At 38.5% G+C, this 11,720-nt stretch overlaps 2 protein-coding genes across 3 annotated transcripts; one reads left to right on the plus strand and one right to left on the minus strand.

The window, feature by feature from the left end:
* Nucleotides 1-3,055: 3,055 nt before the first annotated feature.
* On the minus strand, nucleotides 3,056-6,122 carry LOC137966424 (B3 domain-containing protein Os05g0481400). 2 transcript variants are annotated; one of them, XM_068813026.1, is made up of 7 exons: nucleotides 5,948-6,122; nucleotides 5,269-5,331; nucleotides 4,686-4,784; nucleotides 4,361-4,395; nucleotides 4,137-4,266; nucleotides 3,789-3,995; nucleotides 3,056-3,411 (listed from the first exon to the last, which is right to left on the minus strand). In XM_068813026.1, the coding sequence occupies exons 1-7, from the start codon at nucleotides 6,023-6,025 to the stop codon at nucleotides 3,370-3,372; spliced, it is 654 nt and encodes a 217-aa protein (XP_068669127.1). In that variant the 5' UTR covers nucleotides 6,026-6,122; the 3' UTR covers nucleotides 3,056-3,369. The 2 variants fall into 2 exon arrangements, with proteins under 2 accessions (XP_068669127.1, XP_068669126.1); XM_068813025.1 differs by having other exon boundaries at nucleotides 4,104-4,266.
* Nucleotides 6,123-6,391: 269 nt separating this feature from the next.
* On the plus strand, nucleotides 6,392-9,146 carry LOC137966423 (pentatricopeptide repeat-containing protein At5g15010, mitochondrial). The gene is made up of 2 exons (XM_068813024.1): nucleotides 6,392-8,700; nucleotides 8,814-9,146. Exon 1 carries the CDS (start codon nucleotides 6,798-6,800, stop codon nucleotides 8,565-8,567), a length of 1,770 nt encoding a protein of 589 aa, XP_068669125.1. The 5' UTR covers nucleotides 6,392-6,797; the 3' UTR covers nucleotides 8,568-8,700; nucleotides 8,814-9,146.
* The last annotated feature ends 2,574 nt before the right edge of the window (nucleotides 9,147-11,720 follow it).

Consider the following 11,720-nt stretch of genomic DNA (forward strand, 5'->3'; position numbering starts at 1 on the left):
CGCTATAAATATGTGGGCGAACATGCAGATGTATACACACAGAAATGGCATGGTATTTACGCAGAGAGAGATAGAGAGAAACAGGCAACCAGTAGAAATCCTGAGAAAGAACAATGTTGTATGTTATGTGCTCTATCTGCTCCTCTACGTACCTATGTAGACACCAAAATGTCATTGCCAAAAAATCAATTGCAGTGAAAGAATATCATGGAGTATACAAAAAAAATCAGAAGAAAAAGACGAACAGGAAAAGATGGAGTAGCACAAGTATATGAGTCTGCATTCTCAACTTCTATGCGAACAACACATGGATAATTCAAATAAAACTGTAACAAGGAAGGCTGGCCTACGATTCAGGAAGCATTCAACACCTAGACAATTTTAAATCATGAAACTTGTTGAAAAGAGTATGATGTTTCTTTTTCAGAAGAATGATATGTTACCACTAAATATAGTGAGAGAGTAGGGTCCTTCCTCTAGAGAGACAAGAAAGAGATCAAGAATATCAATGAGAGCAACATCAACAACAACAGAAGAACTAATTGAAGTAGACTGGGGCTTGCCTCAATGGCCACATGGGGTGATTTCCATGTGGCAAGGAACATCTTGTGCTTCTTAAGAGAGTAACCAAATCATCGATGTCTTCAACAACAATAGTTTAATCTTTGAATCACAAAACAAACTAAAGCATTTATGCAAGGAAATATACGCACTTTGGTCAAGAGTACATGGATGTGGAAAATATCAGCTTTTTCTTGTTTAAAAACACTGTCAGAAAAAGAAGAATAATAAGGAAAACATGCCTTCCATCCATGCCAACAAGCAAAACAGTGTTTTCAGCTCCAAATGCAGCTAGAAACCGGGTATTTTCTAGCAAGTGAAACTGCACAAAAGACCATTCAGAACTAAAATACTTCGGTAGCCCACCTGTAATTTTCAAAAGCATGATTACTTCAAAAAAGTTCAAGAAAATAGATCAATCCAAACAAGGTGCTTTATAGAATTATTGAAAACTCTTCAAAATACAACACTGGTTTAAGCAGCAAGGCCCTTGCACTTTTCATGAAGGACAGGGATGAGCTTGGGTTTTCCCCTGAAGTTGGACATATGATGGCATCCACAGAAGTCCATGAGTCTTGATTGCATCAATTCAGCTGCCTCCTCGCTAGTAGAATGATGAGATACATCCTCCAGTGGTTGGCTGTATCCAGTGACAAGGGAACTGTCCACATATTCAGCCTTAGGATTCCTGGGCAGGAAAATATATCCCACCATTCTACCACCAAGACGGGTAACCACTAGAAATCCTGAGAAAGAGCAATGTTGTATATATGCGCTGTCTCTGCTCCTCTACGTACCTATGTAGACACCAAAATGTCATTGCCCAAAAATCAATTGCAGTGAAAGAATATCATGGAGTATACAAAAAATGAGTGGAAAAAGATGCAGTAGCACAAGTAGATGAGTCTGCATTCTCAACTTCTATGTGAACACAACACGGATAATTGAAATAAAACTGAAACATGGAAGGCTTGCTTACGATTCAGAAAGTATTCAACACCTGGGCCATTTTAAATCATGAAACTTGTTGAAAAGAGTATGATGTTTCTTTTTCTGAAGAAAGATATGTTACCACTAAATATAGTGAGAGAGTTGGGTCCTTCCTCTAGAGATAAAAGAAAGAGACCAAACAAATCAATGAGAGCAACAAAATAACCAATCCATCTCATTGTAAAATTACCGGGAAAGAAACCAAAATCACTATAAAATAAATTAAAAAATTCCGGAGAACACCAGACTTGGACCAAAGAGAACAGAGTTACCTTTAGGAAGATGAACCAGAGAGTTTTTTTGTAATCAAATTGTAATTTTGTAATATCTAAATATGAAATAGTTATATAAAAATAAAACTCATTTAAGACGAGAAAGCAAACCGCAATCGATCAATAAACATTAATATTTACTCAACAACGATAGGATTGTACCTATACAATCCAACCATTGTTCGGTACAAGAATGAGTTCAACTACTCCAGTCTAATCTAAAAATAACCATTAATCAGCGTCAAATTCGATACAGAGCGATCGCACAGGATAAATAGCCCAACTTAAATGATGAACCTCACAAAACACAGAGAGAAATGCAGACAGGCATAAGCTGAAAAATCAGTATTTCCGGAAATTTTTCGCGTGCTGCTAATCCAGCAACTCCAAAAAAAAATAAAAAAAAACTCATTTACGACCAGAAAGCAAACCGCAATCGATCAATAAACATTAATATAGAATAAAACAAACACACAACAAGAGAAACTCATTTACTTGTTTCTGCGTGTCATCAAAGAGTAGGGAGGTCGAAAAATGAGCTACGCGTAACCTCTGTTTCCGGAAGAAGTGCACAGAGAGAGACCTCGCGGCAGAAAACCTCTGCATCCTCTTTTGCCTTAGATTTCCTCCTTTTGTTTTCCACTACAAAGTCGATTCCAGAAATGAAGAATCTGAGAGCCTGCGATTCATATATTGAAAATAAACCGTGACAAAGGGAAGTGTGCAGAGCGCAAATGACACTCTTCTCAGAGAACTCGGTCGTGGAACAAAGATATAGAGGAATGGCTTGATTTGAAGGTCGTCTGTGGCAAGATTCCGGCTGGGGACAGCGAGAGAAAGAGACGGGGGTAGATTCCAATGGAGGGGGCGAGCTTTCGACCCACCGACGATGTAATTGGAGTGAAAGTATGCGGTTTTTCACATTCGATAACTCGCATGATTTACTAACATACCTTTTTATCTTTTCTTATAAAATTTAAGTCGGCCGTCACTTCAACCGGATCACAAGGCCTAACTAAGAGCCCTGAGAGACAGGCAAAGTAAGTCGAACAGAGTCAGACTCAAATTGTCCGAGTTAGACCGAAGTCAATCTGATTCTCAGCGAGTCAGACCCTCAAACTGAACGGCCAGCCCCAAAATCTGAACCACTGAGACACAAATCAACTCAGCAAGAGAAATACACACCTGACTACTCATGACATATGTAAGTATATAAACATAGTAGCTCTACATTTAGTTCTCGATTGTATAATCTCATAGTAGGTTTAAAATGCAGTTAAAGAAAGACTAAACATTGGGTTGCAACAAGCAAGAGAGCACACTCACTGGTTAATCTTAGACAAAATCAACGTTTACTAATCAAACCCTTCTTTGCTGGAGATAAGTCCAGTTGAGAACCTCAGCAAATTATACAAATGAGTGATCAAGTGAAATTTGCTGTTCTTATGCATAGCAGCAGGCCAAAATGAGAGCAATTGGTTTTCCAGATCTTTCTTGATTTATCTGGAGGGCTCCTTTCTTGTCTATTAACTCTTACCACCATGACCTATTCTTGGACATTGTTGTCAAATGCTTTAATTATGTAAACCTGCAGAAGCATGTTTAATAAATCTTATTAAAGATAAATTTAACCAAGACCATTGACCTTCAATTGAGAAAATGAACGCAGTCAATATTCTGGGGCTACCAAAGGTTCTTAATAATTTTATCAGTACAGAGGAGAGAGTGTGGACCTTCATGGTGCTTCCACACTCACCATTCTTTGCCATTTCCCTGTGAATCAAGGAGAAAGAAAGAGCACCCACAAGAAGATACGGATCTAAATCACCTGGAATTTTTATTTTTTTACAATCCCACTCTATACTTATTGCTGTCAGTACTGATCCATGTCTATGGAACAACAATAGACTGAAAAACTGAAGTTTAAACTTGCAGTGGAAAAGAAAAAGAAGAAGTTGAACTTGCCTTGAATCTTGTTGGCTTAGTCAATTCAAAAACCAAAGCATCCCCATCATCCAATTTGTGTTCCAGTGCAAAACCTCTCCATCCACCACTAAGACCAGTTCTGCTTCCAATGTAAATAGTATCATACTCTGCTCCGTTCTTGTCCTCCAAAACCATCTTTGTATCATTCCGAGGAAGGTGATCTTTGCAAAATTTAATAGGAAGGCCCTTAAAGATCATCAAAACACAATTGTGAGATGACACAATACAAAGGAACTTTTCTTCAGTCACATTTAATAGGACTGACTATCATACTATCAAAAGTAGGACGCATACCAGCCAAAAGCAACTAGACACATGGGATGCTACCATTGATTTAACAAAAGATGGATGCCCTGGCTTTAGATTCTTTTGGAGCTTCTCTGCAGCCTTGAGTGCATTGCATCTCTCCTCATAAGATGCCAGGTTTATGCCATTAGATGGTCTTTTTCTGGCATATCTGAAGATTTAATAGTAAGTATTACTAGCTAGTCAAGAAATTGCTAAATGAAAGAAATTAGGGAGTAAAAAGACACTGATCCATTTGTAACCACCTTCTACGGAAAAATTGTAGGTCTTCTGGTCTGACCTGTTTCAAATGCATTCAACGTAGTTCAAATCAAACCATTGCTGAATTTTATATATGTACAACATAAACATGTTTATCATAGAAATGTAATTGATAGAAAGTGAAAGTTGCAAGAAAAAGCAATAGTAGATGTCTTTTTATATTATGATTCAGGGCATACATTTATTATGTTGTATAGATTCAAAACACAGCTGCACAAGTGATACTACATGCTATCTCACAACTCATATAAGTATGTCTAGTCAAATGCAAATTCTTCTTATTTGCTTGTTTGAAGAGTAGGTACTTACATCATCACTGTATGAAGGAACATGGTTCCTTGCTCTTGAAGAACGTCGGAGCTCCAAGACATCAAACATTGTCTCTACTTTTGGTTTTGCACGAGAACTCTACAGAGAGAAGAGAAACAAGGGAAAGGATAAAGAACTGAGTCAAGTTATCAGTTATAGAAAAGAACAATAGATTTCAACAGTATTGGTTGTCACATAAAAGAGAAATTTGGTGCTTGCTGACAATCCATGTTTTCCATCCTTTGTCCATCCACTGGTGGGATTTTGGACAAAAAATGGGAAAACAAAGATGCCAGAACTGAACAATGGCATATTTCAGCACAACGCTGTCAATTGGCAGCAAGCAGAAGAAATATTTGACAGTACATATATGACCTATGAAATGGTATGACATAGTTTATTTAAGGTTCTTCCAGATCAAAGAAAAAAGTGGAGGCTTGGCATAAAATTGAAGACAGTTGAGGACCGTCGCCTCTTGCATCTACATACGAATTTAACAGGAACATTTCACTCTGGATACTTCTGATTACTCGGTAGGCTATAAAGTAAGACACTCAAAATAGCTACATTGAAATTTGTTTACCGAGGACTTTTTGGTGCTGCTGCTCTCCTTGAGGCTTTTAGAGATCTTCTGAATTCCCAACTCCTTCAATTTAAAAGAAGATACAAATATAAACTTGTCAATTTCGATTCAAGTAGAAATCTCAATAACATAAAACATTTGCAACTACAGATCCTCATAGGCAAGTAAAGAACTGAAGTACCACATGGCATGTTTCCGCATGAGATGAGTACGAAATAACAACCATAGATTCTCTGATATAAAAGAAGTTAACTTTAATCAATTACCAGGAAAGTGTTTGCCACAGAAAAATAGAAAGGGAACTCCTTTTTCTACGCTCAGAGACGCCGATTTGTCCTTAATAAGGGAAACAACTAGTCCATTTCTCTAATTTCAATCGTTTCAAATGATAAAGTCCTAGATTAGAAGATTACATTCCGATAACGATGAAAGAGCACTTTTTCATTTTCTTGACATGTCACTCAGTATAAATAATAGATTAAAAAAGAGCTACTGAAGTCTGCGTAACCTCACAATCAAGCAGTTCATGAGTCTAAGATTTCTTGAATAACGGAACATCCGTCTGGAAGCTATCTAAGAAAGTAAAAGCGAGTCGAGAAACCATTCATCGAGGCATTCTTGGCCTTCCGGAATAGTTCCGAAGAAGGAAGAGAAAAAAGAGATTAGGAGAGCGAGTAACCTGAAAGCGTTCGAGGTTTTCCTGAAGCCTTTTCTTTCGAGCTTCTTCGTAGGCATTGCAGCTTTTCTTCTTGGCCATGGCGGAGGCTCTGCGTCTTACTCTCTCTCTCTCTTCCCAGAGACCAGCGCGAGTGACACTTTTTCTGGTTATGCTTTTTCGAGACGGAGAGATGGGATTTTGGCCATTGGACGCGGGCGCGCACTGGAGTTTTCTTTCAAACGAGCTCCGGACAACGATTCCCTCCTAAAGTCATAACGTCGATACTTTTTGCGTATCGGACGATACGTATCGGATCGATTTAATGTTTAAAAAAAAATTCCTCCGCATCAGGCCATAACCTATGGACCCCGGTAAACGGCCCGATATGGCCGATACGGGCAACTCTGCCGCATACTACAGCAACCAGCACAAAAGGGTACTCTTCTTGATCAGAGTTGAGATTATCTCTCGAGAAAAACTGAACCCCTAACCGGCGGGAATCGGGATTGTAGGCAAAGAACTCACAGTGCACTCGGCCCAAATCTCGTCCATAGGTGGAAAGACCGTCCAGAAAAGTTTCTAGACGGATCCTCTGACCAGAAGCGGAGGAGATTGATCGGGTTAAGTAAACTGAAAGAATGAAAAGGAGTATTTCGAGTCTGTCAGAGGAAAGATTTAAGGCAAACTGAGAGGGGAAAGAACCCTTTTTCTCTTGCCCACTAGATGACTAAGGAAGCAGCTTCGTTCTCGTTGGTATGTGGACCGTCAAAGAGAAAATTCCGTATAGTTCCGACCTGAAATCTCAAGCTCTGAAGGGGAGAAGAATTTCCTCTCTTCGAAGAGCAAGGTAAGCGTCGTGAACTCTGTAAACATGTGGAATTTCAGAAGAAGGTCAAGTTTAGTATTTTTGTCTTCTCTGTTAAAGGCACACAGAGACCTATCAACTACACACTCCCAGTCTGTGGCTTTGTTGCACGTTGCCGGATACAGGTGTTTAGGAAGTGAAAAACCAAGGGTCCCGTCTGTTGCTTGTGTATCAAATCCCTGCTTCTCTTTTGTGGACTTAGGTTGTAGATTTTCAACCACCGCTGGAGTGGAGGAGAATGGTAGTGATGGTGAGGCTGACGATGTTAACGACGACGACGATAACGAATTTAGACTAGCCAAATCGAGTAGGAAAGATGGGACTCTAATTCATAGTGTTGAGAGTATAATGAATATTCTGGATGATTTTGGTCGGGATGCTGCTGAAGCAAAGCGGAAGCTTGATAAATGTGACGTGCCGGCATCGCCAGAGCTTGTTGAGGAGGTCCTTTCACGGGTTCGGAATGACTGGTCTGCAGCATTCACCTTCTTTCTTTGGGCTCAGAAGCAAGCGGGGTATGCACATTCCACCCGCGAATATCATACCATGATTGCGATTCTGGGTAAAATGAAGAAGTTTGACACAGCGTGGAGCTTGGTCAATGAAATGAGGCGAGTCCCTGGTACTCCACTGCTGACCCCGCAGACTCTCCTGATCCTTATCAGGAAGTACTGTGCTGTGCATGATGTTGCAAAGGCAATTGGGACTTTTTATTCGTTTAAGCGGTATGGATTTACTCTTGGAGTTGAGGAGTTCCAAGATCTTCTTTCAGCCCTTTGTCGCTACAAAAATGTGCAGGATGCTGAGCATTTACTCTTTTGCAATGAAAATTCATTTCCATTTGACACCAAAAGTTTCAATATTGTTCTAAATGGATGGTGCAACATGATTGTGAATTTACGAGTGGCAAAGAGGTTTTGGAATGACATGGCTAGGAGAGGCATTGCTCGAGATGTTGTCTCTTATGGGAGTATGATCTCTTGCTACTCAAAAGCCGGGAGCCTTCGAGATGTTCTTAGGCTGTTGGATGAAATGAAAAGAGTGGGAATTTCTCCTGATAGAAAGGGTTACAATGCTGTAGTATACGCACTTGCAAAAGGGAAATGTGTGAAAGAAGCTATCAATCTTGTGAAGACCATGGAGGGGAATGGTTGCATTCCAAATGTTGTTACCTACAATTCGCTGATCAAGCCTCTATGTAAAGCCAGGAAATTGGAGCATGCTCGGTTCCTATTGAATGAGATGCTGCAGAGGGGCCTTTCCCCTTCAATTAGGACCTACCATACCTTTCTGGCCATTGTTAGGACTCCTGAAGAGGCTTTTGAGCTGATAAACAAAATGAAAGAAACAGGATGCGCCTTTGCGCATGATACTTATATCATGTTGATAAGGAAATTCTGCCGGTGGCAACAGCATGAGAATGTCTTTAAAATATGGAATGAAATGCAGAAAAATGGACTGAGTCCGGATAGAAGTTCATATATTGTTTTGATACATGGGCTCTTTTTGAATGGGAAATTGAATGAAGCTTTTAACTATTATGAAGAAATGAAGGAAAAAGGATTTCCTCCAGAGCCAAAGACAGATGAGATGCTTCAAGCTTGGCTTTATGCTAAGGAAAGCTCTAGAGCTCAGATGACTGAGTTACACACAAAGAAAGACTCAATAGGACCCTTGAGTAGAAACAACCAAGGCAGCCTCAACTCTGATAGGAGGAATTTTCTCAAACCCGAACTGAGAAAGGTTACCAGAGAGCGAGGCTTCTCTTTTTGGTAGGTTCATGTTAGTCTGCCAGCAATCCTGCTGAGGCAACAAAAGCATTCAAATATTTACTCTTATGGAACGTGGAATGTGGTTCTGCGTGCTCCTTGTAATATGGAACCGTTCAGAGCTGAGGCTGAGTCAAAAGGTAAACAGGTTGCTGTTCTTGTTGAAATTACCATATTGTATAATAGTGTTTTTTTTTTTTTTTTTTTTGCGGTGGAGGTTGTCCGATCATTTTAGCTGCTTCATTTTCTGCAGTGGTGTTCACACTGGAAAGGGAAACATCAGACAGAAGATTGCAGGTGGTACAGTTCAACTATTGGTGTAGCTTAGCAATCCTGCTGTTTATCGTTCAAACTTCCCATGGTTGAATAAACTGTAACAGTAATGAAGATACAGGTTACTATGTCTTTTTAGCGTCTCAAGTGGCTACTTATAGTTCCAAAATGTACATAGAAGGTTAAACTTAATGGGATTTGTATCAATTCTCAAATCAAATAGCAAATCTAGATTGAGGGTTTAAATTGCTGGTGCTTTGTACTTGAAGGTTAACTAATTAAAGATAGATCAGGATCGATCTACATTGAGTTCTGTTCAGCTTTGTTCTTAAAAACTGAACGAGATGCGCATGACTTTTGCTTATTGGAATGTGATTTATAATTCACTCATCTTTAATTAGTATGGCATACAGTTTGATGAATGTCATTGTGTTCTTTTAATGAATAGACCTGCAGAAAGAACCATCTCATTGAGCATTATAGCTCAATCGTGTTTATGCCATTCTTTCATACTTAATTTCAAAGGCTTTTGTGCCATGTCCTACTCAAATTCATAATTTCATATATTTTCTTTTCCAAATTTCTTACTAATGCATTATGTTCTACTTGTTGCATAAACTCAGGATTCTATGCCTTGGATTATATCGTTTACATCTGTCCCTGTTCTTGACTTGCATCCATTCTAATTAAGGTGGGTCAATCATGGTTGACTGTTGAAAGTTAGTTTCCCACTGTTTCAGAGAACCATTTTTCACCTCTGAATAGAGGCTTAGGCTCTTACAGATGATGGGTAGGTAGTGTGTGATCAATATTAAGAAAATTTGGAAGTAAAAGTTTGTTCCTTCCCTAGGTTTATGCTCTACAGCCTTTTTTTCCCCAAAGTCCCAAGTTATCTTATGATTTCTTTTTCTTTTATCTTTAAACTATGAAGATTTTTTGTATCTTCTGTATGTTTGATTGGAAGAATTTTTAGCTTTTGTTGTTACAGAATCTTCTAAAAACTGGATCCACCTGAACTGGGAGAAGAGCTGAACGTAGAGGCTGTACTGTTCCAGTAGGAAACTGGAGCACCTCTTGAGATGGAATTAACATCTCAGTTTTGATGCTAAAATTACATTTACTCCCCCCTAGTGACTACTGTTTATCAGTAGCTACACTTTTTTAAAGACTATATTTTTAACAAAAAAAAAAAAGTAATCCTTGTATTTTTCAAGAATTTAGGGGTCGACTTTTATGTTCTAAAATGAGGGTTTTTGGCCTTTAAGCTATATGGCATACATCTATTCGAATATATGGCAAAATCCCAGATTGAACATAAAATAGCACCACCATTTATGTTCTTCAATCTACATGTTTTTCATATATAAATATCTACAAGAAGGTCCTAAGATATATATATATATAATAAGTCTACATGTTTTTCAGATATAAATATCTACAAGAAGATCTTAAGATATATATATTGTGAAAAATCGGAGAATTCGCAAGTGCCCTAATTTTGTTTCCATCACTTACACCAAAACCTCATGTCGAAAAATTTTCCCTTATGTTTATGAAGGGAAGTCTCCTTATTATTCAAACAACTATCCTTATAAACTCTAAATCTTAATAATGTATTCTTTTGACCTAAGTTTTTATTAATTAATGTCAAATGCAGGCAATGCAAGAAAAACATTAAAGAAAGATGATCTTAAAACTTTATTTCCATGAATGACTTGGACTAATTACCACAAGAAAAAACTTGATTATGAATATCAACCACTTTCAATAAGAGAACAACAAATATCTACTAAGAAAGGTCTTACTATATTAAAGTCTTACTGCCTATTTAAATATAGACTTGAAAGAAAGCATGATAGAATAATCCCAAATAAACATAAAAAACAATGTCATTAAGCTTATGCGAACTGGCATAAACTTAGCATAAACTTATTCATAGAAAATTACTTAGTAAACCTAAACCAGTTCGGAATTTTGGCAGCCTGAGAAGTAGAGCTAGAAGCATCTTCTCTAACACCTCCATGACGGCCATGGTTTTGTGGATGGAAGTTGCTCAGGTGGCCGATACCGTCTCCAGAAGAACCCATCCCATTACTCCCAACACCTAAATTGGACATTCCAAAACGTGGAGTTGGAGGAAGACGCAACCCATCTCCCACATTCTGTTTTGCAATGTTGTTTGGATTGATAGTTGGGTTTGAGGCTCTTACTGTAGAAAGTAGATTTAGAAATTGGGGTGTTCCAATGTTTCCTCCCATGGATGAAGAGTTGGAGTAAGGAGATGGTTGATTGGTGAATTTGTTTGCAAGAAAAGGGGAGCCAGTATTCCCATGATGTGGGAAGAATGTAGTAGTGTTTCCTCCCATGGATGAAAAGTCAAAGTAAGGAGATGGTTGATTGGTGAATCTATTTGCAAGAGAAGGGGAGCCAGTATTCCAATAAAGTGGGAAAAACGCAGTAGTTGGATTAGCATTTGCTTGTTGAATCGGTGTTGATGGTATGCGGTTTTGCTGCAATAGGTTCATGTATCTGGTGTTTTCGGGGTGTTGAGGGAATAAGTTCAAAGGAGTCATTGGCTTGTGAGCAGAGAGAGAACCTGGAAACAACGGAAACCATTTTTATTATTTTTGGTTGCTTATGTCAATAGTGTGGGAAAACTAGGGCAAGATGTAAGATAATTAAAAGAGTGAGTGAGGTTTGAAACCTGAGCTTGAAAGACCCAGATGGAGAGGGTCTAAGTGATAGTTTTGGACCTCATCCTTGTTCATTTGACGGAAATGTTGACGAAGTTTCTGCATGGAAAGATGTCAAAGTGAGAAACCTTTTTTTTTGTAGATTTCAATTTTTTTGAGAAATGTCATAATGAGGTTTCTTAATGGAATAATAA

Source organism: Aristolochia californica, unplaced genomic scaffold (genome assembly GCF_029961685.1).
Source record: "Aristolochia californica isolate CCGP_79_NKW_82.1479 unplaced genomic scaffold, dmAriCali1.0.hap1 SCAF_5, whole genome shotgun sequence".
NCBI classification, from domain to species: Eukaryota; Viridiplantae; Streptophyta; class Magnoliopsida; order Piperales; family Aristolochiaceae; genus Aristolochia; species Aristolochia californica.

Bases quoted from the DNA above. Each gene is read 5' to 3' on its own strand.
- LOC137966424 (XM_068813025.1), bottom strand. From the start codon at position 6,025: ATGGCCAAGAAGAAAAGCTGCAATGCCTACGAAGAAGCTCGAAAGAAA. The intron at 4,267-4,360 runs GTGGTTACAAAT...TTAAATCTTCAG, and splicing joins CTACAATTTTTCCGTAGAAG to ATATGCCAGAAAAAGACCAT. The intron at 3,996-4,103 runs GTATGCGTCCTA...ATGATCTTTAAG, and splicing joins TGTCTAGTTGCTTTTGGCTG to GGCCTTCCTATTAAATTTTG.
- LOC137966423 (XM_068813024.1), top strand. From the start codon at position 6,798: ATGTGGAATTTCAGAAGAAGGTCAAGTTTAGTATTTTTGTCTTCTCTG.